We start from the raw sequence: 27,248 nt of genomic DNA, 5'->3' as shown, positions 1-27,248 counted from the left end.
AAGCAGATTAAACATAATTAAGATGACAGGCAATTTCACTAGACAAACTGGATCTGACCAACATACACAGACCATGCATCCCAAACCTGCAGAACACACATGCTTCCCAGGTGCTCAGCGGGCACTGACCGCCACAGAACACAGGCGGGGCTGCCAGGTGTGTCTCAGCGCATTTCCGGGGATCAATTCACCCAGAGCATGTTCTCTCACCAAGTGGAATTAAATGAGAAATTAATAATAGAACACTAGAGCCCTGGCTGGTGTGGCTCAGTGGACTGAGCACCGGCCTGCAAATCAAAGGGTCACTGGTTCAATCCCCAGTCAGGGCACATGCCTGGGTTGCAGGCCAGGTCCCCAGTAGGGGGCGCTGAGAGGCAACCACACACTGATGTTTCTCTCTCTTTCTTCCTCCCTTCCCCTCTTTCTAAAAATAAATAAATCTTTTTAAAAATTCTAAAAAAATATATAGAACACTAGGAATTTCCCAAAGTTTAGAAATCAAGCCATACACATCTAAAAACTCACATACACACACACACAAAGAAGAAATCACGGTGAAAATTACAAAGATTCTCAGCTACCAAAACAAGAAACGGCTGTGTCATTTTTGGCAAAAAAACAAACAGTTCAGAAAGGCCACACACCCAGAGTATGGCCTAAGGTAGGAAAGCAGGAGATGGGGATAGAGACTTCGGCCAGATCAGGCTAAGAGTTGGGCCTGGAGGTGGTAGAAAGCTCTGGAGGCTTTTAACCAGGGGGCTTAGGGGGTGGATGTGAAGGGTGGACTAGAGCTCTTGGAGGGGAGGGAGGATGGAATGAGGAAGTAGTGAGACCAGTTTGGAGACCACTGCCCCACAGGGCCCTGGCAGGGAGCTCAGCTGGTTAAGAGAATCAACCCAATACGCCAAGGCTGAGGGTTCAGTCCCTGGTCATGTGTGTGTAAGGAACAACCAGTGAATGCATAAATAAGTGGAAGAACAAGTCAATACGTGGATAAATGTAGCACGGAAAGGGAAGAAGAGTAAAGGATGACCCCTGGGATTGATTGACGGGGAACCTCACGGTTATGTTCACTTACAGAGGGCATAGAGGAGGAGGTGTGGATTAGGGACAATTGAGAAAATGAAGCATTCTCCCCAATCCTGGGGCAGGTGATAGATAACTAGTGACTCAAATGGTTCCCTGCTCTTCACTTTCGTCTTGGACCTTGTTCAACAAATCATTGATTGTGTGTCTCCGGAACAAATAACACTGCCCTAGGCAATGAAACAGGAAGCACACTAAGTAATAAGCGATCTTGCTTGCCTAAGCGGGCTTACATCCTAGTTGAGAAGACAGGTATTCACAAAGGTAAATAAAAATACAAACAACATACACGGTGTGGTCCAGGGGGCGCAGTGGGCGGCAGGGAAGGGTTTACCGTGATGGAGGTGATCTAGAAAGATTTCGCAGAGCAGGTGATGCGTGAGTGGGTCTTTGAGGGACGGAGCATGTGCAAGAGGAGGAAGGAAGACATTAAAAGCAAAGCGAAGAGCGTCCCGAGCGCCTTTGACTCGTTCAGGACACGTTGCCTCACAGGCACTTATAAGGTTGGATTGTGAGGAGTAAAGTTCGGGCTCGGGAGTACACCACCTCTGGAGAATTTCAGTATTGCAGGCAACCGGAGGGAAATAACCCCGCCCCCACTTTTAAAGCCACCCCAGCTGAACGCATGCGCACAGGGCTGTGTTACCATAGAGGTGCAAAGCTAGATCGTCCTCTCCCCCGGAGGCGGACATTTTGGGTCCTGGCAGAAAATTTGAAAAGGGCTGCGACCGCTACCGAGTCAGGCTACACAGCCCAAGAACGTGAAACCGAGGAGCTCCTGTTGGACGACAAAAATCAAGTGGCGGAGCGACTTCGCGATGCTTCCCCAGGAAGAACATGCTTTTAGAGTTATCCCCCACCTTGCCCTCATCTGAGATGGCGGCTCCGCGAGCGCTCTAGCTGGCGCCTCTCGGATTTCCCGTCCCAGAAGGGGCGGGGGCCTCGCCACAGGCTCTCCTCAGGCTACCGCGCCGGTCGCAGCGGACGTGGGTTCCGCCTCAGTGCGCTGTGGCTTTTGGTACCAGCAGGGTGAAGGTCCCGGAGCTCTCTTCTTCTGTTCAGGGCTTCTCGGCGCCTTCCCCGGCCGGACCCCCTGGCCTCGCGGCCGCCTCAGTCGGAACCACTCCCGGCTGCAGCCCCTCGCGGGCCGGCGGTAACCGCGCCTGGGGCCGGACGATGCCCAAGAAGCTGTTGCTGCTGCCCCCGCTGTCCGTGTCTTCCGCCTTCCGCGCCCCGCGAGCCAGCCCCGCCGCACGCCAGGCCATGAACGCCGCCCGCACCGGCTACCGAGTGTTCTCGGCCAACTCCACGGCCGCCTGCACCGAGCTGGCCAAGCGCATCACCGAGTAAGAGTGGGGGCGGGGGCCGGGGATGCCCCGAGGGACCCCGGCCCCGAGGCCGTCCGTGCCCCTCTTCCCCTCCGCGCCCTCCCGCAGGCCCAGGGACGATGTGGCCCATCGCCTTGTACGTAGGCGAGGGGGTCGCAGAATCCTGCCACTTCGGGGCTGGACGAACATTTGGAGGTGAACCGAGGCGTCCCGCCCCTCCCCCTCAATTCTGCAGACTTCTAATAACTTACCACGCCCCACCCCGGTTGCCGCGACCACTCGCCCCCAGTCACCCCACTCCCGCTGCGTCGGGCGCTGGCGAGCGAGCTCCGTGGAGGGAGGGGCTCTGGGCCGGCGCCCCGGCCGGAGTTGGCCCAGGAACCTGGCCCTCGCCAGTCCCGAGCATCCTCCCCCCGGAGCCCCGCGTCAGGAGGCCGCTGCGACGCGGAGCGCCGGTGGGGCGGCGCCCCGGGAAAGCGGCAGCTGCAGGCCGGCGGGGTGTCGGAGCCGGTGCTGGGAGCGGTGGGTCTCACGTAGTGTCCGGGTCCACCCGAGGTCGCATCCGGCGTTGGAAGGCGTGTCTTTGCCTTTCCGTGTCTGTGCAACCGCGGGACGCCCGCGCTCTCCCGGGGCCTGGCAGCAGCTGTGAGAAGCCTTCCCGGTCTTGCCACTCACAGCCCCGGGACGCCGGGCGAGGGACGTGGTGGTTCCGAGCACGTCGCGGGGCGGAGGCCGCGCGCTGCGGGCCCCTCGGGGGCGAGCCCCGGAGCCCTGGGAACAGCCCTGTGGCCGGTGGGAGGCGTAGAGGGCGTCGCTCATCGCTTGTATCTTCACACTTCAAGTCGTTTTCGCATTTTAAATGATCCTTCACTAGCGACCCTCCGAATTTTTCCGAGTGGGTAAATAAGGGCGTGGCTATATTTTTAAATCCCAGACGGGAGTGTGGAAGAAAGGGGAAACTTTAGTCTTGTTTTCTCAGTAACGTTTTTCTCTCCCGTTGGAGTTTTACGCGAGAAGAGTGTACAAAAGCAGTCCTGTTGCGGTTACTGCCTGGGTTCTTTCTAGCCCCGGACTTTCTGTCTTCCTTCTCCGAGGAGCCTTAACTGTAAGGCTCGCCTCGTTCGTTCGGGGCGGCGTTTACCGCACGCTGACCTTGCAGGGATGAAGCAGCAAGGAGGGCGCATGGAGAACCTCGCTGCTGTGCTCTGTGACCCCGCAAGGTTCACGTTGCTGTGGGTAAAGAATAGCTGTAGTTCCGTAGGTGTCTGTCTAATTTCTCGGCAAAATTTCGTCCGAGAGAAGGGTTTCCCCACTCAGCGGAGTCTGAAGAGCTCAGATGAGATTGGCCCCTGAGGTTATGACGTTCCCACGATTCCTTTCAGATCTCGTGTCCAGCAGGGATTTGCAAACTCTTTTTTGTGCTGCACTTTCACTTTTGAATTGAATTTCCTGGGGTGGCATTTGTTAGTAAAGTTACGTGGGCTTCAGGAGCACCAGTGTAGTACATCACCCCCCGTGGTGATGTACTTGAATTAATGGAAAAGTCAGGCTACATTCCCAGGACATGTGTAAGTCACTGGGGTGCTAGTGAACCCCTGTGCCCTTCATCCAGCCTCCACACTGCGCTCACCGTGTCTGCTCCACCTGTCCCTCACCGCTTCGGCTGGAGTATTTCGTGTAACGTAATACGTAACAAAATGTACCGTTTCGGTCGTGTTAAAGGCGCATCTCAGTGGCATTAAGCACATTCGCAGTGTCCAGCAGCCACCAGCACTGCCGTCTGCAGGACTCGTCATTGCCAAACTGAACTTCTGTGCCCTCGACACTCGGGCTTCCCCAGTCCCCTCCCGAGCGCCTGGTCGCCTCCCCTGTACGTTCTGCGTGCGTGAACTTGCCCGTTCTAGGTCCCGCCTGTAGGGAGTCACGCGGCCTCTGCCTATCTGTGTCCGCCTTGTCTTTCTTACAAGACTTCCTTCTCGATTCATCCGTGTGGAAAATGGAGACAACTGTACTTGCACCATAATTTAAGAAAATGTGAAAAAAAAGACATAAACCAAGGGGAAAAAAAGATTCATCCATGTCGTAGCATGTAACAATTGCATTCCTTTTTAAGGCTGAGTAATATTCCATCGTATACTTAGCTGGAATATTTTTAAACAGATTCCAACCTTACAACATGTCATTCACTCATAGAAATGGTCATGCCAGCCGATAAGAACTAAAACAACAACAACAAAAAACGTAGCACCATTAATTCCTTAACATCATGTAGTATCAGTCCTTCTTCATATTTTCCTGATTGTCTCAAAAAGGGCTTTTTACACTTGATTTGTTCTAACCGGGATCCAAACAAGATTCACACCGATTTCGGTTGACGGTACTGAAGTCTCTGTGCTTTGGACAATTGAGGCATTTGCCTTTGGCTTATGGTTTTGGAATTAATTGCTAGTAACCAAGTACTTGATTGGGAATGATTTTCCAGGACAGTTATTCGTAAAACAGTGAACGAGACGTTAGACTGCGGCTGTGGGCTCGTCCCAGGACAGAACCGTGTTACAAAATGCCGAGCGCTTGAAGCTGCTTGTGGACTGACAACGGATTTTGAGTTCTTAATGAATTAAACTTTGTAAATTTTGGCGGGGGGAAGAATACCAGTCTAGTTATTTTAGACTTTTTGTTAAATTTATGCATATGAACTGGAGTTTTTAAAGAAAGAGTGCTCTTAATTGCCTTTTATTTTCCCCTCATAGGCGTCTTGGTGCTGAGCTGGGGAAGTCTGTGGTATATCAAGAGACCAATGGAGGTAAAGTTAAAATTATTTCTTAAACATCCTTTGCTCTCTAAACTGTGCTTAATTGGCTGGCGTGTATTTAAAAGGCAAATATTGCTCATGTTTAACACAGAAACACTTTTCTCTTTAATGTTAGAAGTATAAGCCATCATTCTATGCTTTCCTTTAAATCTTTACTTCTTTTTTTAAAGATTCCATTCATTCCTAGACAGAGGGGAAGGGAGGGAGAGAAATACCAATGTGTGGTTGCCTCTTGCACACCGAGGAACTTGGCCCACAACCCAGGCATGTGCCCTGGCTGGGAATTGAACCGCTGACCCTTTGGTTCACAGATTGGCCCTCAGTCCACTGAGCCACACCAGCCAGGGGTAAATCTTTACTTCTTTGTTCTCCTTAAAGGTTCCTTTCCTCATTTTGGAAATTAAAAAGGCGAACCGTAGAGAAAGTGTTTCTGTGTTGGTAAATATTCCTTGCTTTTGTCTCTCACATTAGGTCATCAAATGACATCAAGAGCCATCTGCTACTGGGTAGTGGTGGCTTATTAAAAGATTTCTACATTTTTCCCTCGGGTTTCTTGTAGACTCTCGCCTGGGCTGGCGACCTGTTTCTGCTGCCCTGTGGGTTCCCTTGGGGACCTGTCACTGTGGGGTCTGCCGAGAGTTTTTCTGACGGACTAAGTGAAGTGCTGGCTGGTCTAGATGCATCTTTACTCCCTTCAGATGCTGCCTGTTTTTTTCTTCTTTAAATACGTATTTATTTACTTTTAGAGAGAGGGCAAGGGAGGGAGAAAGAGCGGGAGAAAAATCTTGATGTGGGGGAGAAACATTGATTGACTGCCTCTCGTATGTGCCCTAGCTGACCAGGGACTGAACGCGCAACCCAGGCCTGTGCCCTGACTGGCAATCAAACCGGTGACCTTTAGCTTTGTGGGGCGACACCCAGCCGTCTGAGCCACACCAGTCAGGGCAGATGCTGCCTGGTTATTGCATCACGAAGTGCTCTTCTTAAAGGTACAGGACATTTTTATTTTTCAGAAACAAGAGTTGAAATAAAAGAATCTGTTCGTGGCCAAGATATTTTCATTATACAGACAATCCCGAGGTAAGAGTCAGCAGTCCTTTGGTGTAATTCATTTTCATTTCATATAAAGTGGTTCCCCTGAGTTCTGTGAGCCACTCTAGCAAGCTCGTAACCCTGGGAGGGGTCACGGGAGCCGCTGGTTCGTAGTGTGCATGCCACAGTCACAGCTGACAGCCTGGACCCTGTCTGTCACCTGAAGTGGGGAAGGGGCGCCGTCTGGAGGGAGAGCCCGTAGCGCGTGGGAGCTGACACTGGTCTCCAGTAGACCGCGTCGCAGTGGAGCTGAATTTAGGGCGCCCAGCTGGTGTCCGGAGGTCCCGAGAAGGACTCGATGGGGGAGAAGCCCACACACAGTAGGTGGCAGAGTCCTCAGTGTTGGGAGGTACAGCCTCCTTTGCGGAAACCGTCTGAAGGGGACTGAGGGCCATCAGGTCGCAGGGTGAGTTATTTGGTCCCCAGTGTAACAGAATTCCCTGCAGTGACAACTGGTAGTTTCTAAGTGCTTTATTTTTAGTTCTTTTATCTGGTGATAAAAGCAATGTTCATCACTAAAAATATAGGCATGATAGAAATGTGTATCAGAAAATAAAAATTCCCAGCCCTCGCTCACTCCCCAGTCTTCTGAGGTAACTACTTTAAATACTTGTTTATTTCTCTGTATTTTATATATGTGTACACATTTAGGCTCAAAACCAGAATTCAGGTACCTGTAATTTATCTGGACGGTTCAAGTTTCAAGAGTCTATGAAGACACGTCCGTGTCCTTAGCCCCCAGCCACCCGTCCCCCACCCTGGGCAGCAATTACTGTCCGTTTCTTAGGCGTTCCTTCCGAGATTGTGCATACTCAAGCAATTGCTTCCATGTTTTTCTTAATTTTTACATAAAAATAGTTTAATATGCTCAGTGCTGAACTTTAAAAAATGAAATAGTATAGCGTATTAGCACATAAAGAGCTGCCTTATCTTTTAAAAATTATTTTGACATAATCACAAACTTTCAAAAATCTTGCAGGTATGGTGCAGCTATTTGAGAGTAGTTGCCAACCTGGCACCTCCCCCCCCCCCCTGTGCTTCCCAAACACTTCAGTGCACAGTCCTCACGGCCAAGGACCTTCCCCACTGCAGCCCCTCACGGCCCGCACAGCCGTCAGAGAGGGATGCCCACACTCCTCTGTGACTGCCATCTAATCCTCAGGCCGCGGTCACAGGTGGGTTTTTTTCTTAAAGATTTTATTTATTTATTTTTAGAGAGAGGAAGGGAGGGAGAAAGAGAGGGAGAGAAACATCAATTGGCTGCCTCTTGTATGTGCCCCAACTGGCGACCCGGCCCACAACCCAGGCATGTGCCCTGACTGGGAACCGAACTGGTGACCCTTTGCCTTGTGGGACGATGCCCAGCGCACTGAGCCACACCAGCCGGCAGGCCCTGTTCACATTTGTCTGCTGCCCAACACGCTCTTCATAGCTCCAGAAGCCAGGAGCATGAGGGAGTGCTCCTGCCTCTTCAGTCTTTCTCAGCCTTTGCTTGACTTTCAAAACTTCGACACTTAGCCAGTTGGTCAAATGTTACTCAATTCAGGTGTGTCAGATCTGTTACTATATCCACTTAAAAACAAAAAGGCCAAAGTGAGAGGCAGCTGGCATTTATTTGCAATCCAAGAGAAGAGCTGTTTGGGAAGCACCGGTTCAGGCAGAAGCCCAAGCGGTGTTTTGATTAGGGGTTGCAGGCAGGGGCGTCTGTGGGAAAGGGAGGGGTGGGCACATAAAGAGAAGGAAGGGGTTTCCTGTTGGTGGGAGTCAGTCAGGGGAGGGATGTCGGCAGGTGTGCATAAGCTAAGTTTTTAGCTGCACGTGGCGGTGCTAATTCTGACGAATGTCTTTACCTTTTAGTCTGAAGCCAGAGCGTCTGCTGGCCTGGCCGCGGCGCAGAGGGTTGTTTAGGGCACTGTGCTTTGGCCGGTGCGGGTGCCCGTGCACACATTGCCAGGGGATGAGGGGGGAGCGGTTCCGGGCAGCTCCTCTGGGGTGGCAGCTCCGACTCCATTTTGAAGTGGCCCAGTTTATCTTATTTTTCACGGTGACAGCGGGACTCACGTGTGCTTTTTGGGAAGGAATACCACAGGGGTGGAGTTGTGTTCCCATCTTGTTGTTTGCTGCTTCATAATGTGTTACATGCACGTACCCAAGTTTGTTCAACGAGTGCACACCTGGTTGTTTCTGGTCTTGTGCTAATGCAGTAGTGCCACGGCGGAACATCCTGGAAGTGTGTCGTGTTGCCCGGTTCTCGGGCGTCTCCCTGGGAAGATTCCGAGAAAGGGAACTGCCGGGCGCAAGGCCCCCACGCACTTGCGGTGTCGATGGGTGTGCTGCGCCGATAGCTCACTGCCCTGTCCTCACCAGCCCTGCCCAGCTCCTGTGGACTCAGGCCTGTGGCTTCCCGTGTGGAGTCTCCCGTCCGCAGTTGGTCTTCCAGAGAGCCTGCCTCCTCACAGTGTGCCCGAACTAGGACGGCTCCATTTTCTCACTTTGCCTCCAGTGATGTTTCGGGCTTCAGTTGCGCTAGGACCCACCTGTCGTCTCTCTGATGGCCCAGGATATCCATACCGCTCTGCTTCAACACCGTATTTCAAGTGAACCGATTTCCTGTCCTGTCAGCCTTCTCCACGGTCCAGCTTGCGCATCTGTACCCAGCGATTGGCTGTGCGAGGGTGAGATGGTCTCAGCCTTGGTCTCTGAGGACACACGGTGGCAGTTGATGGTCCTCCCTGAGGCTCCCACTGCCGCTCCATTGGGTCTCGGCCTGCTCCTGACTCCTGGGCTGCGGGCTCTGTTGGCATGGGAGACCGAGCCCAGGCCGGCAGAATCTCTAGCAGTTTCATTCAGGCTTGGTAGTTCACCTTGCAGGTATCCAAGCAGAAACCCCTCACCAGGTAGTTCCTGTATCTCTTAGGATGATGGGGATGGGAGAGGCAAAGTCTGGAGAAAGGACAAGAGCGTGGGTGAGTGTGGGTGTGCGTGCCTGTGTAAAAGACTGGTTTGCCACAGTGCACTTGTACTTTCATTGCTTGGCTGCAGAATACTTCTGTACCAACTGAAGAACAAACGCGGAGGATGTAGCTTCATAGCTGTGTGTAGTTCGGTGGCCATAAACAGTTCTGTGGATAAAGGAATGCATCGCGCAGGTGTTTGCACCGTGCGGGGAAGGGCTGCCGTCCTGAGGCAACTGGGCTGACTTTAGACAAACAGTCCGAGGCTTAGACAGTCAAGTGAGCCAGTTGCCTTGGGGCCAACGCCCTGAGGCACAATATAAGCCCAGTGCCCGCTCTGAGAATCGCGTCACGAGGCGGCCCTGTCTGCGGACATGACAGGGCACGGGCACACCCCTGAGACTGCCCGTGCTGGCCTTTTACATGCTGGCTGCGCGGAGGGTTTGCATACACCGCGTCACTGCGAACACGGGAGCAGCGTGTTGCACTGGAGCGTTAGGGGGTCTGCGAAGTCCCTGGGCGTCAGCGCTCTCTTGGTTCATGACAGCCCTGGGGGGCTGCGGTCGTAGTTTGTAGTCCCTCCCTGCCAGGTGCCCTGGCACAGCAAGCACCCGGCTGCGCAGCCTCCTCTGGTCACGTGTTGCTCAGCTCAGGGTGCATCTTCTGGAACCGCCTTCAGGCCTTGCGATGTATTTCTTTTGACCACTCCAGCAATGGTAGACTTTTGGTTGTTGGGGCTGGACTAAATTTTCGGAAATAGCAAACAGCCATGCCAAATGTGATGATGTTGAGTCATTGAAATGTGTGTGTTTCTGCATCCATCGCCTGTGGGGGGAGGGGTGCTCTTCCCCCAAGTGCCAGGCAGTTCTCTGACAAACTCAGCTCCGTTTGGACACTGCTTCCTGGAGACAGCCTCAGATCCCACAGGTTAGGGCTCTGTCCTAGCAGACCACCCTCCCCCCCAGACATCCATCACAAGTCCAGGTGGTCACCTCTCTTCTGCCCCTCCAACCCAGTGACTGACTGATCGGAGGTTCCAGCGACCCCACTTTGGTTCCGTGAATTTGTTAGAGGGTCTCACAGGTATAACTGGGTAACAGCGCAATGGAAGAGACGCTCAGGACTAGGTGTGTGGAAGAGGGGATGGAGCCTCCACACCTTCCCATGTGTTCACCAGCCCCAGCCTCCACGCTCCCCGCTTTGGGTTTCTGTGGAGGCTTCACTGCAGAGGCACAGTTGATCATTGGCCTGCGGTGATTTTTGAGTCCACTCTGGGGGGCCAGGTGGGTTGAAGGTTCCAGACATCTAGTCACACTTGTTTTATCTTCCTGGCAACCAGCCCCCATCCTCAGGTAGAGTCCAAAAGTCGCCTCGTTAACATACAGAAACATCTTTGTTGTTCTGACCGCTTAGGAAATTCCAGTGGTTTTGGGAGCTCTGTGCTGGAAATAGGAAGACCAAATATATATTTCTTGTTATGAATTACAATGTCATGGTGTGGTATGAGAGGTTTTAAGTAAATTAGATAGGAAGCTTCCAAAGTGTCTTCTGAAGGACGACTTTCATGTTTATGTTACAAGTTCCGGTATGTGGCAGTAAGCAGACTTGCTAAAAGAACATCGACAGCGTCTTTGCTGCAGATGGGTCATTGTTGGAGGCGGGATGGGGGAAGCCCCACCCCACCGGTGTATCTCAGTGCTGTCCGTGGGGCTGGTCGGGTTGCAGTCCAGGGCAGTTTGATCGATGTGTATGAACCATGTCTGTTTCCTCACCTCACGTTCCTTTCTACCCATCAAAAAGGGCCAGGTTTAACATAGGATACCGTTCTCTTAGAGAAAAGAAAAATGTTTAATTGGTAAGCAATTAAGAGTGTCCTACTTAGGTACAAAGACTACAAGAATTAGCCAGGATGTACTTGGAACAGTCTTAAGGAACAGATAAAGCAGGGGCTGCCAGCCAGTTTTTCCCCCCTGCCAGCCCACAGAATACTGGCCTGGTGTCCAGTCTCTGCAGCGCCCCTCAGTGGATGGGGAAAGCCAGCATGACAGAGGCCCTTTGGTGGCCTTCCTGACCAGCAAGGAGTGGGGCATGGAAGCTTTCCTTAGTCTTGGGCTGGAGGGTGCTGACCGCTTGGCACAGGTCTTCAAGGAGAGGAAAAAGTGGAAACTGGGAACCTCGGGGGAGAGATTAGTGATTAATGGAAGGAAAGTGCCTCTGAAATCAAGGTGCCTTCACAGGCGTTCTTTTCACTGCATTAACATCCTGCTGCCTGGGCCTCCCTGGCGGTGTGCTCTCCTAGCCTCCCTGTATTGTGGCTGTGCCTTGTAAATGCCGTCGCAAAGCCAGCTCAAACCCACTGCCTGCACAGGCAGGCTTCCAGACCCACTCCCGTCAGCCTCAGCTCTGAACGTGGTGTTGGCACGGGGGTCTAGGACGAAACGGTCCAGGGGAGCACTTCCAGGGCTGCACAGCCCCACACAAGCGGGGGCTAAGAAAGCACTGAGTGCACAGCTCATGTCCACAGGCAGTCTGTGCGGCAGGGGGCTTTTGCTGTGGTGTACATGATGTCTGGTGTTTAGTCTGGTTACGGAACTACTTCACACTGCCCTGCGTATACTGCACAGGCTTCCAGCACAGCATTCAGAACCCACAGGTCGTCCCTTTCCGAGACCTAATGTGGGACGCTGAGGGACGGGAGTAAAGTATACAAGTGTTTGGTACGGGAGCATTCTTACATGAGTCAGCCGTATTCCTTCTTGGGACAAATGACTACCACCAGAGTGGACCCAGTGTGGTCTCTGGTGTTCTCCCAGGTTGTGGCCAGCCTTGTGGACCACTTAGTCTCCCCCGCCAATACAGCGCCTGGCTCAAGTCACTCAATTGGTATTTGTTGAATGGACGGATGACCTACATTTGACCCAGTATCACGAATTCCTCAGTACTTTGAAAGTCCCGATTATACGGAAGGGTTGTGTGTCCTCTGACCTTTTTTTTGCCTGATTTGGGACATTATTTCTTTGGGAGTATCGTGGACAATGAAAGGGTGCTTGCTGTACTAGGTCATAAATCCCTATAGCAGGTCATGTGGGCAGTCACGCCCCAGGCCTATAAGCTCCTTAGTGAAAGGTTTTAAGCCCGTTCTCTCCATTGTTCTTGTGGTTCTTGTGCATCTAGGTGAACGCCTTTGAAAGGCCAAAGTAAAGCCTGGTCAGCTCTCTAGCCTGGCCGCCCCACCCTGCTTTCCTCCCACCTCCCTGGAATCTTCCTTACTTCCCTCCTTAATTTCAAATGCATAAAAGAAGCTGCAAAACTTGTCCTCTAGAACATTTGAAATCTTGCTTCCGGCAGTTGTCACCTGATTGGCTCAAATGAACGTGCAGAAATTCTCTGCAGGTTTGGATGTTTCTCACGTGGACAGTAAGAGGGAGAAAAATGCCCCTGTGTATTTCCTAGGAAGGGACGGTACCGGAAAGGGCCTCTTCGTCTGGGGAAGGAGGCCAGGGAGGTGTGCGCTGGATGCAGAGAGGGGGCGTCTTTTCAGAGGGCAGAGCCCGCCTTAGGCTGGATCAGCTTTGGCAAAGGGTAGCGATCCTTATTCCTTAACATTGGAAATGGCCTTTTCTTTGGACATCTTTCAGACCCATATTTCCTTCTGTGTTCGTCTGGGTCATCTTTGCTAGGAATCTGTGTAGCTCAAGGAGAGAAGGGATGGGCAAGTTAAGGTTCTAAGACCTTCCCATTTCCTACCCTACTCTTCACCCCCAAAAGAAGAAAGACACCAAAACTTTTCTGGTAGTCTTCCTTATCTTCCCTTCTTAGTTTCAAATGCACAAAAAAAATTGTAAACCTGATTCAGTTTTGATAAACGGCAAAAGACAAGAGCAGGCGGGCTCCCCTTTTCATCTGTAAGGAACAAGGGGCCGGCCTGCTGGCCTGTGTCCAGACCCTGGGGCGAGGCCTCAGGTGCTGGCTGACTCTGGTCCCCAGCACCTGATGTCTGCTTCACACGCTCCTGCAGTGACTGTGTCACCACCTGAAGGCCCAGGCAAAGGTGACAGTGGATAACCGAGCCGAGGATTTAAGGAGCCACAGATGAAGACTGGCATTTATGTAGCTCAAAAGGAGTTAATCGAAGTACTTCCCCCCGCACTCCTGAGTTGCCGCCATAAGGTGGTGTGGTGATAAAATGCCTCCAGCACCCATCTTAGCTTGGCAGCTCCCCGAAAAGGCTGCAGTTGAGGTCTTTTCTGGGGGTGGGTATGTGAAACTGACTGCAGACTGCATACTCTCCCTGCTCAGAGACGTGAACACAGCGGTGATGGAGCTGCTGATCATGGCCTACGCGTTGAAGACGGCCTGTGCCAGGAACATCATTGGAGTCATCCCTTACTTCCCCTACAGCAAGCAGAGCAAGATGCGGAAGAGGGGCTCCATTGTGTGCAAGCTGCTGGCGTCCATGCTGGCGAAAGCAGGTGAGTGCAGCTCGAGCCGAGCCCATACCTCGTGTATCTAGCTGGGGACCTCTCTTCTCTAAGTGGGCATTCGCTAGTTGCTTTCTCTCGTTCCCTTCTGCACGGTGCTGGTTAGGGGTACGTGAGCCCAGGTGTGAACTCTCACTTTTTTCTCTTCCCTCCATCTCCGAGTGACTGTGCGTCAGTGCTTTCTACTCTTCTCCAGGCTCGGCCTTGTCATCATTCTGTTGGCCTCCTTTACGCTTCGTCCCACCATCGTCCCATTTTACCTGGCGGTCTTGGCAGTGGGTGTGAGCTCTTGAGCTTCGGGTCCAGATTTACGTATTTGCCTTTGTTAACTAAGTTCTATTTACATACGTACCCTTTAGACTGGATTTTCCTGTTACTGCTTCTTCAGCTCACACACTCTCGTTCCCCTCCTGACTGTCTTTCTGTAGAGCAGGCCACACTCGTGGCTTTTACTCTGTGTGTTTCGTAGTCGTCACGTACTCTCTGGCCTGTGGACCAAGTGTAGTAACACTTCCTGGTTATTGGAATTACATTTGCCTGATACTTATTTAAAACTCTGACAAAAAAAACCAAACCCCAAACAAAACAGAACACCACTCACGTAGTTGTGTCCTCAGAAACGTACACGTTTTTGGTTTAGCCCTGTTGATTACATCAGTCTGTCTTCGTTTTTCTGTAAAAATTGCCTGACCCCATCCTTTATGACACAGAAATTGCTCCAAACCCTGCCACATCTGATCTTTGTATTACATGAATTTCTTTTTTCCTACATGTACATTACTTTGCTTTTGCGTTCTTACTCCTTCAGCCTTAGCCAGTCTTTTAACATTTCTTCCGAAATTCTTGCAAGACCTTACTGTATTTTACATCAATTTTTGCTTCAGTGTTTATTAATTCCATCCTCATATTTTTGCCTCGACCTGACTTTTCTTTTCCCGATTTTGAGGCCTAAGCTAATGACAATAGCAGAAGAGAGCGCTCTTCTCAGCTTCGGCTCTTTGTCCACGTGGAAGGCCGTGGGCTCCTTTATGTTAGGATGGACACGCTCTTCAGTTCAGTAAGTTTTGTCAAGGTTACAGATAAAGTCCATAACTAATGTGCTTGGCGAATCATCCCCGACCTCAGTCTCTTGTTAGGAAGCAAGAGTCGGGAGTCTAGTCTGTCCCCTGTAGCTGTTAACTTGCAGGGGTGAACTTGTAATTCTTTGTTTTAAAATTTCAGGTTTAACTCACATTATCACTATGGATCTCCATCAAAAGGAAATTCAAGGCTTTTTCAGCTTTCCTGTGGACAACCTTAGAGCCTCTCCTTTCCTGCTTCAGTATATCCAGGAAGAAGTGAGGAGCCACCAGCAAACACCCCCTTGTCCTCAAACCCACCCTGTGCAGTTTTCTCCGGGGTCTGATCCTGACACTGAGGGCACAGCAGGGGTCTTGCCCCTCAGGCTGGATGCCGAGGCAGGCAGGCAGGGCCAGCAGCAGGCAGGGCCCCGCTTCTCAGAGACATTGAAACATTGAAACGCACTGCCCTCTGTGCATTTGTAGCGATTTGCTTATGTTTTCTAAAGTTAGGGTTTTAAGAGTTAGTTACTTTTTATGTTCTTGATGTAGCAGTACTTCTGCGATGTGTGAATGAAATTCTAGCATATGTAATTGCTAGTGTAGACAGGTGTTGTAAGAGGGAAAACTGTAATACTGGCATCCAGGTATGATTTTTCAGTATTTTCTTATTTTTCCTCCAAATCTAGATTCCAAATTACAGAAACGCAGTCATTGTAGCTAAGTCTCCTGATGCTGCAAAAAGGTAAATAATGCAGACACTGACAACATTCCCTTGTGGGCACTTCCTGAAGTCAGAACGGGCTGTGTGGTGTCCTGGGACGGCTCATGGGCCAAGCTTTCCTCGCGTCCTTTTCCTGTGCCGCCCCATAGTCTCCAGGCTGCACTGGCGGTTCTCTGAGTCACTCAGTTTCCTGCTGGGAGAGAATGCTGTTCTTCCTCCAGTTTTCAGGATGAGGGAAAGAGAAGGGCTGTGAGCCCTTTTTCAACAGTGTTCTTTCTTCTGGAACAGAGTGTTAGAGCCCTGGACTGAGGGTAGCACCAGAATTATCCAGAGTCAGGTGCCAGCCCACCTCTAATGTGACGTGCTGCTGGGGGCGTCACGTCCTGGCCTGGGCTCCACATTACGTTTTGTGTAAATAATTCCTTTGTGCATCCCTGAGTGGTTGAATGCCATTTCCATTTTATGATTGGTAAAGTGGTGGAATAGTGACGCCTGGCTTTCCTCCTCATGAATTTCCCCACTTCCCTTCGTCCTTCTCTCAGGGCCCAGTCGTACGCCGAGAGACTCCGTCTGGGTTTAGCTGTCATCCACGGAGAGGCCCAGTGTGCGGAGCTGGACATGGACGATGGCCGCCACTCCCCCCCGACGGTCAAAAATGCCACCGTCCACCCTGGCCTGGAGTTGCCACGTAAGATTAGCTCTGTCTTTTACTTTATTTGTAAATTGAGAAAGTCCTGAACGACACGAATGGCTGGGAGTTGACACTTAACGTGCACGTGGGCCGTCTTGGGGTTTCCGAGTACCCGAGGGGCCGCCCTCTGTGAGAGGGGGTTGTGCTGTGCGCATCTGCAGACCGTGGGGGCAGTTGCCCTTATTTGGGTAGCACTTAGCATTCAGAGAGTGTGAAATAATTTTAACTTTAGTGAAAAAGTTGTGTGCGTGATGTTGTGAAATCTTACGCTATTATATTTTGGGCGATAGCCATCGTTGATCAAACACCAGGCTTTGCTGACCAGGCAGCTGTGCACACTGGGTTAGGAACACGGGTCTTCGACCTAGTGCCTCCCAGACTTGCAGTCAGCCCCGCGGTGGGAAGCTGCTGACTGCCAAGGACTTTTTGAGTGGCAGAGGCCAGCATTCTGTCCTGGAAGATAGATTACACCTTTTAGAGCTTATTTCCTTTAAAAATGTGTATCTGTTTGCCATGCCTTAGAAACAGACAGACCCCAACAGGTGGAAAGAGAGGAGAGTGGCTGCACCCCACAGCCTCCTATCTGAGGGCGCGCATTCTCATTGTGTCTAATTATCAGATGCAGGAAACTAACGTCGTTACAGTGCTGATGTCCACTCTTCGGACCTTATTCATGTTCTACCAGTTGTCCAGCCAGTGTCCCTCAGAGCAAAAGAAAAGAGTCTTTTTCTGGACTAGAATCCAGTCTAGGATGACATGTTGCACTCAGTTGTTATTTCTCTTTAGTCTCATTTAATCCGGAATGGCTTCTTTGTTCTGTGTCTCTTATGACCTTGATCCTTTTTTTCTTTTTTTCTTTTTCTTTTTCTTTTTTTTTTTTTAAATATATTTATTGATTATGCCATTACAGTTGTCCCATTCCCCCCCCTCACTACACTCCATCCTGCCCACCCCCTCCCTCCCACATTCCCCCCCTATAGTTCATGTCCATGGGTCATGTATATAAGTTCTTTGGCTTCTACATTTCCTACACTATTCTTACCCTCCCCCTGTCTATTTTCTACCTGCCATTTATGCTACTTATTCTCTGTACCTTTCCCCCCTCTCCCCCTTCCACTCCCCTATTGACAACCCTCCATGTGATCTCCATCTCTATGGTTCTGTTCCTGTTCTAGTTGTTTGCTTAGTTTTCTTTTGTTTTGGTTTTAGATGTGGTCGTTAATAACTGTGAGTTTGCTGTCATTTTTACTGTTCCTATTTTTTATCTTCTTTTTCTTAGGTAAGTCCCTTTAACATTTCATATAATAAGGGCTTGGTGATGATGAACTTCTTTAACTTGACCTTATCTGAGAAGCACTTTATCTTCCCTTCCATTCTAAATGATAGCTTTGTTGGATACAGTAATCTTGGATGTAGGTCCTTGCGTTTAATCTTGGGTAATGTAATTATGATGTGCCTTGGTGTGTTCCTCCTTGGGTCCAGCTGCTTTGGGACTCTGAGCTTCCTGGACCCCCTGGAAGTCTGTTTCCTTTGCCAGATTAGGGAAGTTCTCCTTCATTATTTGTTCAAATAAGTTTTCAATTTTTTGTTCTTCCTCTTCTCCTGGCACCCCTATAATTCGGATGTTGGAACGTTTCAAGATGTCCTGGAGGTTCCCAAGCCTCTCCCCACTTCCCCGAGTTCTTGTTTCTTCATTCTTTTCTGGCTGGATGTTTCTTTCTTCCTTCTGGTCCACACCATTGATTTGAGTCCCAGTTTCCTTCGCATCACTATTGGTTCCCTGTACATTTTCCTTTGTTTCTCTTAGCATAGGCTTCATTTTTTCATCTGGTTTTCGAATAGATTCAACCAATTCTGTGAGCATATTGATAACCAGTGCTTTGAACTGTGCATCCGATAGGTTAGCTATCTCTTCCTCACTTAGTTGTATTTTTTCTGGAGCTTTGAAGTGTTCTGTCATTTGGGCCATTTTTTTTTCTTTTTTCTTTTTTTTTTTTTTTGTCTTGGCGCGTCTGTTACTTTAAGGGGCGGAGCCTTAGGTGTTCACTGGGGCGGGGTAACGGCTGGTCGCTGCGCTGTGACGCTGTACGTGGGGGAGGGGCCGAGAGGGAGCAATGGCGCCCGCTTCACTCTCCTCCGGATTTCAATCTTACTCCGATACCCACAATCAAACTGGGCCCCTCTGGTGCTGGTTCCCGAGTGGGTGGGCTTGTGCACATACTAGGCCCCTGTGGGTCTCTCCAACAACCTCTCCCGTGAGGCTGGGAGTCTCTCCTGCTGCCCCAACCCCCAGGGGCGCTTTCAATCAAAGGTTTGAGGCTTTATTTCCCCGAGCTGGAGCCCTGGGTTGTGCGGTCTGCCTCGCTCCCTGCCGTTGGTCCGGTTCATCTATGTTCGAATGTGGTGCCGCGGGGTGCTACCCGCACTCTGCCTGCCCTGCTCTCCGCCACTCTGAGTCCGGCCCTCTCGGTTTATCTGTGCAAATGTGGGGCCGCAGGGTCTGCTAGTGCTCGGACTGCCTGCCCCGGTCGCCCCACGCTCTGCCAGTCTCCCTCCCGCCACAGTCACGCGAGTCCTCTCCACCCCGGTGCCTGTCTCCGCCCCTCCTACCGGTCTAGATGAATGTTCATTTTTTATTTCCTTGGTGTCGGACCCCCTTGCCGTTAGATTCTCTGTCAGTTCTGGTTGTGTGAGGAGGCGCAGTGTGTCTACCTACGCCGCCATCTTGGTTCTCCCGATCCTTTTTTTTTTTAAATCAAGTTTTTAATGCATGAAATCTCAATCCTGTGACATATACATACCTACACGAATATTTTTTTTTAGGTCAAATTGTGGCTAAATTCATTTTTAAATTCATAGCTCCAAGCCGCTGACAAGCTTTCTTCCCAGTGAGATGAGTCTGCTCTGTTAACCTCTGCTAATTCCATCATAGTGTTTACGACATTGTATTTTAATGACCAGTTCATCAGTCTCCCATTAGATTGGGGTTCCTTGAGAGCAGAGACCTTCATGTTCACTTTCCTTGAGTAAGTACTAAATTGTTTGCTAGGTGAGTAATGAAAAATATTTCTATTCGAATAGTATGTATTTATTCATAATTGCTGAGCAGTAATCTACAATTATTCTATAATCTGACAAAATCCTAATTTAAACAAACTGATACAAGGGTTTGACTTTGTGCTAAATCATTTCTAAAATTTGTAGCTTTGGGACATTTTATAAAAAGCTGGTACTTGTACACATAACTGATAAGAACCTTAAAATTCATACATTTACTTCACTTTTTAGCTTGACCTTTTAGTAAATCTTTAACTTCATTGATTTTGGCTGCTATATAAGAAGATCCTCCCTTGTCTGGATGATTTAAAAGCATAATTCATTGATGAGCATCTCTTATCTTTCCTTTACTGGCAGTAGGGCTTATACCTAGTATTAATGCTGCTTCCCATTTTTTCATTTTGGGTTCAAACCCACCTCTGTGACACCACCACTGAAGGCAGATTTTGGTAGGCTTTGGAAAACTTGTTTGACTTGAGGTTCCATATGCTTCAAGGCTTGCAAATCATAACAGCCTGCAAACCCCGCAGCAGCAATGGTTAGTTCAACTGCTACCACTGTATTGGCCATGGTTCCGGCTCGCTCTGCTGCCTCCACCGAGAGCACGGTTCTTCCCAGCCCAGAGGCCGCAGCCACCCACTCCACGCTTCTACCAGAAAGCAAGTGACCTTGATCCTTGATCCTTTTTATGTATTTATTTTTAGAGAGGGGGGAGGGAGGGAGAAAGAGAAGGAGAGAAACATCAATGTGTAGTTGCCTCTCGCACGCCCCCTACTGGAGACCTGGCCCACAACCCACCCAGGCATGTGCCCTGACTGGGAATCGAACCTGCGACCCTTTGGTTCTCAGTCTGGCCATACCAGCCAGGGCTGATCCTTGATACTTTTAAAGAGTACAGGCTAGTTATTTTGTAGAATATTCCTTAATTGGGGCATGTTTGTTTCCTTGTGATTAGGTTGAATCAGTTATTACTGCGGTGGATGTCAAATGGTGATTTTTCTAATTCCCCCTTGTCCCTTCATTTGTGTCAAACTGCCGCCAGTGTTTCTCTGACGTGTGCGCTCGGTCACTGCACTCAACTGCCTCTGACTTTGACTCATGTTCTTTTTTAAGTGACTAACTGAATTTATAGCACAAATTCCAAGAAATAAAATTATTGGGTCAGAGGTTGTTATTTTTTTTCAAGATCTAAACAAAATACCTTTTATATAATGAATTATGCAAAATCAAAACTCAAGTTCTACTTGTAAACTCCACTGACATTGTATTTTAAAATAATACTATATTGTTAGTTTTCTTTAAGTCCGAATTAGTATATCATTTATTTTTACTAATACTAAAAACAACCATAACCACATTAATACTTGATAGGATTTGGATCTCTGATAATCCTTACCAAACAGCATCCAATTAAAAACATCAGTATAACTTTTATTCATCAAAGAAAATATTTTATTCAAGTTTCCAAAACAAATTTGAGGAGTTTTGTTTGGTTTGGATTAAAGAAAAAGGCCCAGTTGAAATACGGAAACAGTTTTCATTTGTTGGAAGCTGGGATCATCAGTGTACACATTCCAATCAAAGGTCTGTCCCATGTGGCGTTTCTCAAGTTTGTAAAAGTCTGCGGGGCCAGGCCCTTCGCCGCCTTCACTGCTGTCCCCTTCCTTTCTCTCGCTTCGCCTTCAGCCTTTTCCTCTGCCTCTGGCTCATCCACACAGGCTAGGGCAGAGGTCGTTTTGACAGAGATTGCTCACGTCGCGGGTTGTAGATGGAAGCTTCTGTGTTCGGAGAATGTCGCTCCATTCCTGACGACTGGGCCCTGTCCTCCCCGCTCGCCTTGTGCGCCCGGACCCGCGTGCAGCGCTGTGCTAGTGTGCGCCCGTGCGTTACAGCTGCTGTGGGTCACTTTTCTGTGGCTCCCTTGTAGAAATTTAGTCAAGAGAACTCTGAAAAAATGGTATTTCTTGTAGGTTTAATTGAACCTTCCAAGTTAGATATGCTCTATGTTTATTTATTAATGTTTCAGTAGTTTTATAGTAATGGAGATGGAGATATTAGATGTCAGGAAAAGGCCAAAGAAAAGCAAATCCTCACCCTTGGAGGCTTCGCATCATTTAGGAGGATGAATTGCTTTGTCTTCCTAGAGCCTGGTCTTCTACAGCAGCCGTGGTTTTCAGCCGAGGGCGACTCTGGTGCCTCGGGGTTTGCCAGTGTCTGGAGAGATTTCTGGCTGCCTCAGCCCCAGAGGCGGGGTGGGGGGCAGTGCTGCTGGCACCCCGCAGCAACTGAGTGGACAGTTGTTGGGTCCAGAACGTCGGTGGAACTGAGGCAGAGAGGCCTTTTTAGAGTAATTTATTAAAAGTGAGCCTGTGCAGGTATCCTGTTCGGTAAGGTAGCATTGGTACCTCCCTGACGGCAAGGCAGCTAACGAACCTGGAAGGGTGTGTGTAGGTGGGTCCCCAAACTCTGCTTGGGGTTCGCCGCAGTGGTGACGACCACTTGATCACAGAGAGGGGAGGAAGCTACCTTCTCTGGCTGGATTTTCCTGGCCGGTTAATTTTATATTGAAGGGTGTTTTTCATCATGAAAGCGAAACGCACACTCGCTGCCCTTGAGCATCTGTTAAGTGTGAGTTTTGACTTGTTTCATGTAGAGTTATGAGCTTGAGAATAACTTCAGCTCCAGTTCTGCTGGAGACTTGATTTCTCATCGCTTTTTTAGGTCAGTCAGACAAGGAGTTTGACATTCCACTGAGCTAGAAATAGGCCAAGATTAAAGCGGGTAAGGGATGAATATTCCTCTTTTGCTTATTTTAGGAGAAAAAGGTTTGGTTAATTGGGAAAAGAGTGGAAAGTGTGTGTGTGTGTGTGTAACATCTAAGGATGGTTATAAATATAGCATTATTTTACTTGGAAATGCTAACTTTAAAAGCAAACGATGCTTTCTGCTTCTTTCATAGGAGCATTGAAAATTAGTTGCTAAATCAACATTTTTACTGCAGTAAGTTGAAGTAGTTTTAACAATGATTTATGGCCACAAGTAATGATGCACAATTCATTTATTCTTAAATGAATTGGGTTTTGTTTGATAAAATGGAGGAGAGTAGAATCTTAAACATACGGTAGGCAGTATAAGCACCTTTTATCCCTGACCTTCAGAACGTACATTACCTGTTCCGCCCTGGCTGATGTGACTCAGTGGATTGAGTGCAGGCCTGCGAACCAAAGGGTTGCCGGTTCGATTCCCAGTCAGGGCACATGCCTGGGTTGCAGGCCAGGTCCCCCGTAGGGGGCACGCGAGAGGCAACCACACATAGATGTTTCTCTCCCTCTCTTTCTCCCTCCCTTGCCCTCTGTCTAAAAATAAATAAATAAAATCTTTTAAAAAAGAAAAAGAACGTATATTACTTTCAGTGAAAATTTTAAATCTTTGGTATTTTTTCTTCTGGGCAAGCAATTGGAAAATTCCTGGCTTTTTTTTGTAGCCTGTCAGTTGCTATTTTTTCTGTTGCTCCTATAATAACGTGTCTCTGTTTTTTAGTAGCCATCAAATGATGTGCTCAGTTTTGGGCAGTTAGGAGCAGGGAATGAGCACTTGGGGAGCAGGGCTTGATTTTAAAGGCCTTGGTAAGCCTCAGTCCTAGTTGCGTCTGTTTCTCATTTTAAACCGACGCAAGTGCCCTGGCTGGTGCGGCTCAGTGGGTTGAGTGCTGGCCTGGGGACTGAAGGGTCGCCAGTCTGATTCCCCGTGTCCGGCCACGCTCCTCGGTTGTGGGCCAGGTCCCTGGGGGGGCTGTGACAGAGGTGGATGTTTCTCCCCCTCTCTTCTCCTCTCTCTGAAATAAAAGGGGGAGGAAGGAAAGGAGACCAGAAGTGTCCGGGAGAGGCAGGGTCAGAGATGTGAACGGGAGGGCTGGCTGCGGCGTGTTCTCGGCACCAACCTAGAGCTGCGTGCATGTTGCTCCCCGATGAGGGCGCTGGCTTGCGGTCTTTTTTCCACAGGGAAACATGGTCAAGAAAAGGGACTGCATCTCCTGAAGAAGTGGGTAGGTCAACAGAACCTCATACATACGCAGTTTAATTTAAAGACAGAATTTGAGGAAGCCCTTCCTGATATTGGTGATTTATTTTCTCCCCCTTAGGTGATATTTATATACAGAGCCTTTTTGACTGTCCGAATTCAAGTCATTGCCCTTGTTTCTGGGATGGGAAAGCAGGAAATGTCTGTTAAAACTTGCCAGTAAAAGTGCGGAATTTCAACTCACTTAATTTGCTAGTATACAGAAAGGCATGCCTGTTTGAGGTTTATGGTGCCTATAGGTAATTACTAAACTATATAGTTACTCTGAAGTTTTAAATTTTCTCCTCCTCCACTATTAGTTTAGTAAGTATTTCAGAGTAACAAAAAGCTTTCCTGCCCTGGCTGGTGTGGCTCAGTGGACTGAGCTCCAGCCTGCAAACCTAAAAAGGGTTGCTGGTTTGATTCCTAGTCAGGGCATATGCCCAGGTTGCAGGCTGGGTCTTCAGTTTGGGGGCGCATGAGAGGCAACCATTCAATGTTTCTCTCCCTCTCTTTCTCCCTCCCTTCCCCCTCTCTAAAAATAAGTAAATAAAATCTTAAAAAAAATAAAAAAGCTCTCCAGAAACTTGGGCTACTTAGCCTACTCTTCTGAAATCCTCTTTTTCTTCTCGGTTTGCACCCTCCTTCTGAGGGTGAGCCCTTGTTTCCCTTCCCTGTGCTGTGGATTGTTGGGGTGCTATCAGGCCTTTCCCAGAGGAGTTTCCCTGGGAGATAAGAAGCCGTGTGTTTGAGGACGAATGGAAGCAGGAAATGATGGTGGACTCGTGGTCATTGTTTTCGGGCTCCTTGTTTTCAGGAAGCTCTGATTGTGTCCGCAGCGTAGTTGTCTGGTGGTAAGGCTGCACTGTCCAGTTGAGGTCACTCTGGAAGGAAGCCAGTGCCGGCTCTTTGCCTGCGGCCCTGCCCCGTGCGAGTCTCTGCGAGTCTCTGCGGAGTGGCGTTGCTTTTCCGTCTCCGTCCTCAGAGTCGGACATTTGTGGCCGGCCAGCACCATGTCTGCGAGCTCTTCCTGGCTGCTCCTTCCCCTCACCCGTGCTGGCAAAAGACTGGCGGCTGCCGGTCACTCGTGACTGTTGCCGTGGTCTCGAAGTGTGGCTGGTCCCGACTAAGAAGGGCTGTGTGTGTGATGTGCGCACCAGATGCCAAAGACGCGGTGGGGAGCCGTGTGAGGCATTGCAGTGCGTCCGCGTGTGGGCACATCTCGGACACCGTGCTGTGCCGTGCCAGTGCGCACTCGTTGGCCCAGGCTTCGGGGGGAAGGGTGAGGATGCGCATTGCGTTGTGCACAGGTAGTGCTGGAGACGCCTTGTGTCTGTTCTTGTGTTTCGTGATACTGGTTACGTAAACTTTCTCGTATGGTAGTAGGTTCAAAAATAAATGCTAAAATTCCTTTATAATACAAAAAGCAAGTATCTAAATATAAATAAATAAATAACTGAATTAAAAAATTATAACAAAAGTTTTTTTCCTGAAAGTTTGGGCCCAAAACGTGGGAGCACATTGTACACAGAGAAATACCGTAGTATTTGGGCACATTGGATAAACTAAAATCCATTCACTCCCCCTGTGTACTCCTACTCGCGGATGTGGCCACTAGAAAATGCACAACACGTGTGTCGGCCTCGTTCCTGCGGGACGGCATGCTCCAGACAGTGCGTCAGCCCCCAGCCAGGCTCCCCGAAGAGGAGTCTGCCACCACTTCCAGGGGGCGAGGCGGTGATCGCCTTGACTTGGTGATGCGTGGCTGACGGGGTCTTGTCATTTGTTTTGTTTTGCTAGTGATGATGGCCAAAGAGAAGCCCCCAATCACGGTAGTCGGAGACGTTGGTGGGAGCATCGCAATCATAGTGGTACGGTCGCACGTCTTCCTTCGCAGACAGGCCACCCTCTGGCTCCAGGCGCCTGTCCGCTTCGGGCTGCATGTCTGTCCTTCCTCCCCCAACCCCAAGGGACAGGGAGAGACTTGACAAGAGGTGAACAGGGCCTGTCACAGCCATGTCACAGCCGGCAGGCGTGCAGAGAGCACGGCAGCGCCCCTGCGGGAGTGTAGCCCGTGGGGACCAGCCAGCCAGCCCTGCCTTGGGCTACCGGGCCTTGAGGCCCACCAGAGGGGCCACTCCATTCTCACTAATGAGCCCCCAAGTCTCATTCTCCGTACTTTAACACGACGGGTTTGCCCCTGGCCCAAATGTCTTTGCTGGGCCGGGGGTCGTCCTTCAGAGTGGCTCACTGTCTTTCTCTGCATCTTCCGCTTACCTTTTTCTCGGAAAAAGTAAGTGGGGCCCTGGCTGTGTAGGATTAGTCTGAAGCTTGAAACAGGAAACAAGCCTTGGTGGTCGTGAACTCTGGCTGTAAATGTCACGCGACTGTAAGGCTTCGTAGCTCTGTACCAACAGCCACGCAAGGTACTGTCCCTGCAGTTTTGCTGCCATTGCTGGATGTTCGACCTTTGACCCAGGTAGACACCTCGACTGTTGACCCACCGTCCTCTGAAAGGGGCTCGGAGAAGGGCAGACAGTGTGTATCGGTCCACGGGGTGGGGGCTGCCCCTCACACTAATGCTGGTGTCCTCAGGATGACATCATTGACGATGTGGAGAGTTTTGTGGCTGCCGCAGAGATCCTGAAGGAGAGGGGCGCTTACAAGATCTATGTCATGGCCACTCACGGCATCCTGTCTGCAGAGGCCCCCCGCCTCATTGAGGAGTCCTCCATCGACGAGGTGTGTCTGCGCGCCAGGCTGCTCAGTGCCTCTCCAGAGCGCCTGCGTGGCTCACGTGCGTGGGGGAGACAGGTGTTTAGGGGTGCGTGTCTCTCTTCACGAAGATCTGCCTCGTGAAAACTTTCCCTTGCGTAAAGATGGTTACGTTCAGTTTGTAAAAACTACACTCCATGGAGTAAGGTTTGGTGGGTTGGGACTTGGGCCCTGGGCACTAAGTGTGGGGTAAACTTTTCCAGGTGACCACGAGGGACACACCAGTAACAGTGTGTGTTTTCCCTCGCCGCTGTGACTAGGTGGTGGTGACCAACACTGTGCCTCACGAGGTGCAGAAGCTGCAGTGTCCCAAGATAAAGACGGTGGACATCAGTCTGATTCTTTCTGAGGCGATTCGGAGAATCCACAACGGAGAGTCCATGGCCTACCTCTTCCGGAACATCACTGTGGATGACTAGCTTCTGCCGCGGCCCTGACCCCGGGGCTCCCGAGGGAGACCACGCCGTGGGGTGTGTGCCCTGCATGGGGTCAGACGGCCTCTCGCGAGCGTTTGGTAGGCCAGAGGCCTGGCGGTGGTCACGAGGGAGACGAAGCTAATGGATACATGGCCTTAACTGTGTGCCCTTGTCACCCTGCCCCTTGGAGAAAAGTCACAGGCACCTTCCCGGAAAGAGCCTGAAAATCCTGCGGTGCTGAAAAGTTCACTGCAGATAAAGTTTTAACTCTATAATGTTCATTCGGTGGTTCCAGCCGCAGGGATGTGCGTGTGGGGCTGACCTTGGTCAGGGAAGCGGAGCGCCCTGGCACCATCTCCACCCCAGCCGTCCTCTCGGCGGCCACCCTCACATAGACGTTTCTAGAGATCGCACTTTCCCTGAGAAACTGCCGCGCCTGCAGCCCTCGGTCAGCGGGGCGTTGGTGGTGTCCCTCCCCAGCAGGGGCGCCAGGTCAGGGGGGCACCCTCTCTGGGCATCCTCGGGCTCTTCAATGGCAAATAAAAGAATCTGTTGTCTTGCTCGTCTCTTCACGCCATTGCGCAGTCACCCACTGTCGTGCCTCCTGGTGGCTGGCTCCAGTCCCGACTACAGGGGACAAGGGCTACATAGTAAAGGGTGGCGGGGTCCATGGCTGCTCCCGGTCTCTAGACTTGTCTCCTTCTGCAGGCCCTAC

At 50.2% G+C, this 27,248-nt stretch overlaps 1 protein-coding gene and 1 pseudogene across 1 annotated transcript; one reads left to right on the top strand and one right to left on the bottom strand.

Annotated features, from left to right (window-relative positions):
- Nucleotides 1-1,838: 1,838 nt before the first annotated feature.
- PRPSAP1 (phosphoribosyl pyrophosphate synthetase associated protein 1) lies at nucleotides 1,839-27,099 on the top strand. The gene is made up of 10 exons (XM_024553715.4): nucleotides 1,839-2,432; nucleotides 5,165-5,217; nucleotides 6,240-6,306; nucleotides 13,572-13,744; nucleotides 14,975-15,090; nucleotides 15,501-15,556; nucleotides 16,078-16,223; nucleotides 25,143-25,213; nucleotides 25,938-26,084; nucleotides 26,378-27,099. Exons 1-10 carry the CDS (start codon nucleotides 2,263-2,265, stop codon nucleotides 26,534-26,536), a joined length of 1,158 nt encoding a protein of 385 aa, XP_024409483.1. The 5' UTR covers nucleotides 1,839-2,262; the 3' UTR covers nucleotides 26,537-27,099.
- On the bottom strand, nucleotides 18,267-19,988 carry LOC112298671 (mitochondrial import inner membrane translocase subunit TIM14 pseudogene; annotated as a pseudogene).
- Nucleotides 27,100-27,248: the final 149 nt, after the last annotated feature.

The sequence above is a fragment of the Desmodus rotundus genome, chromosome 9, assembly GCF_022682495.2.
Source record: "Desmodus rotundus isolate HL8 chromosome 9, HLdesRot8A.1, whole genome shotgun sequence".
Lineage (NCBI taxonomy): Eukaryota > Metazoa > Chordata > Mammalia > Chiroptera > Phyllostomidae > Desmodus > Desmodus rotundus.
The sequence above is the reverse complement of the archived record's forward strand: the minus strand, read 5'-3'. Positions and strand labels throughout refer to the sequence as shown.

Coding starts and splice junctions, on each gene's coding strand:
- PRPSAP1 (XM_024553715.4), top strand. CDS start 2,263: ATGCCCAAGAAGCTGTTGCTGCTGCCCCCGCTGTCCGTGTCTTCCGCC. Junction 15,091..15,500: donor TTCAGTATATCCAGGAAGAA/GTGAGGAGCCAC, acceptor CTCCAAATCTAG/ATTCCAAATTACAGAAACGC. Junction 16,224..25,142: donor CCCTGGCCTGGAGTTGCCAC/GTAAGATTAGCT, acceptor TTGTTTTGCTAG/TGATGATGGCCAAAGAGAAG.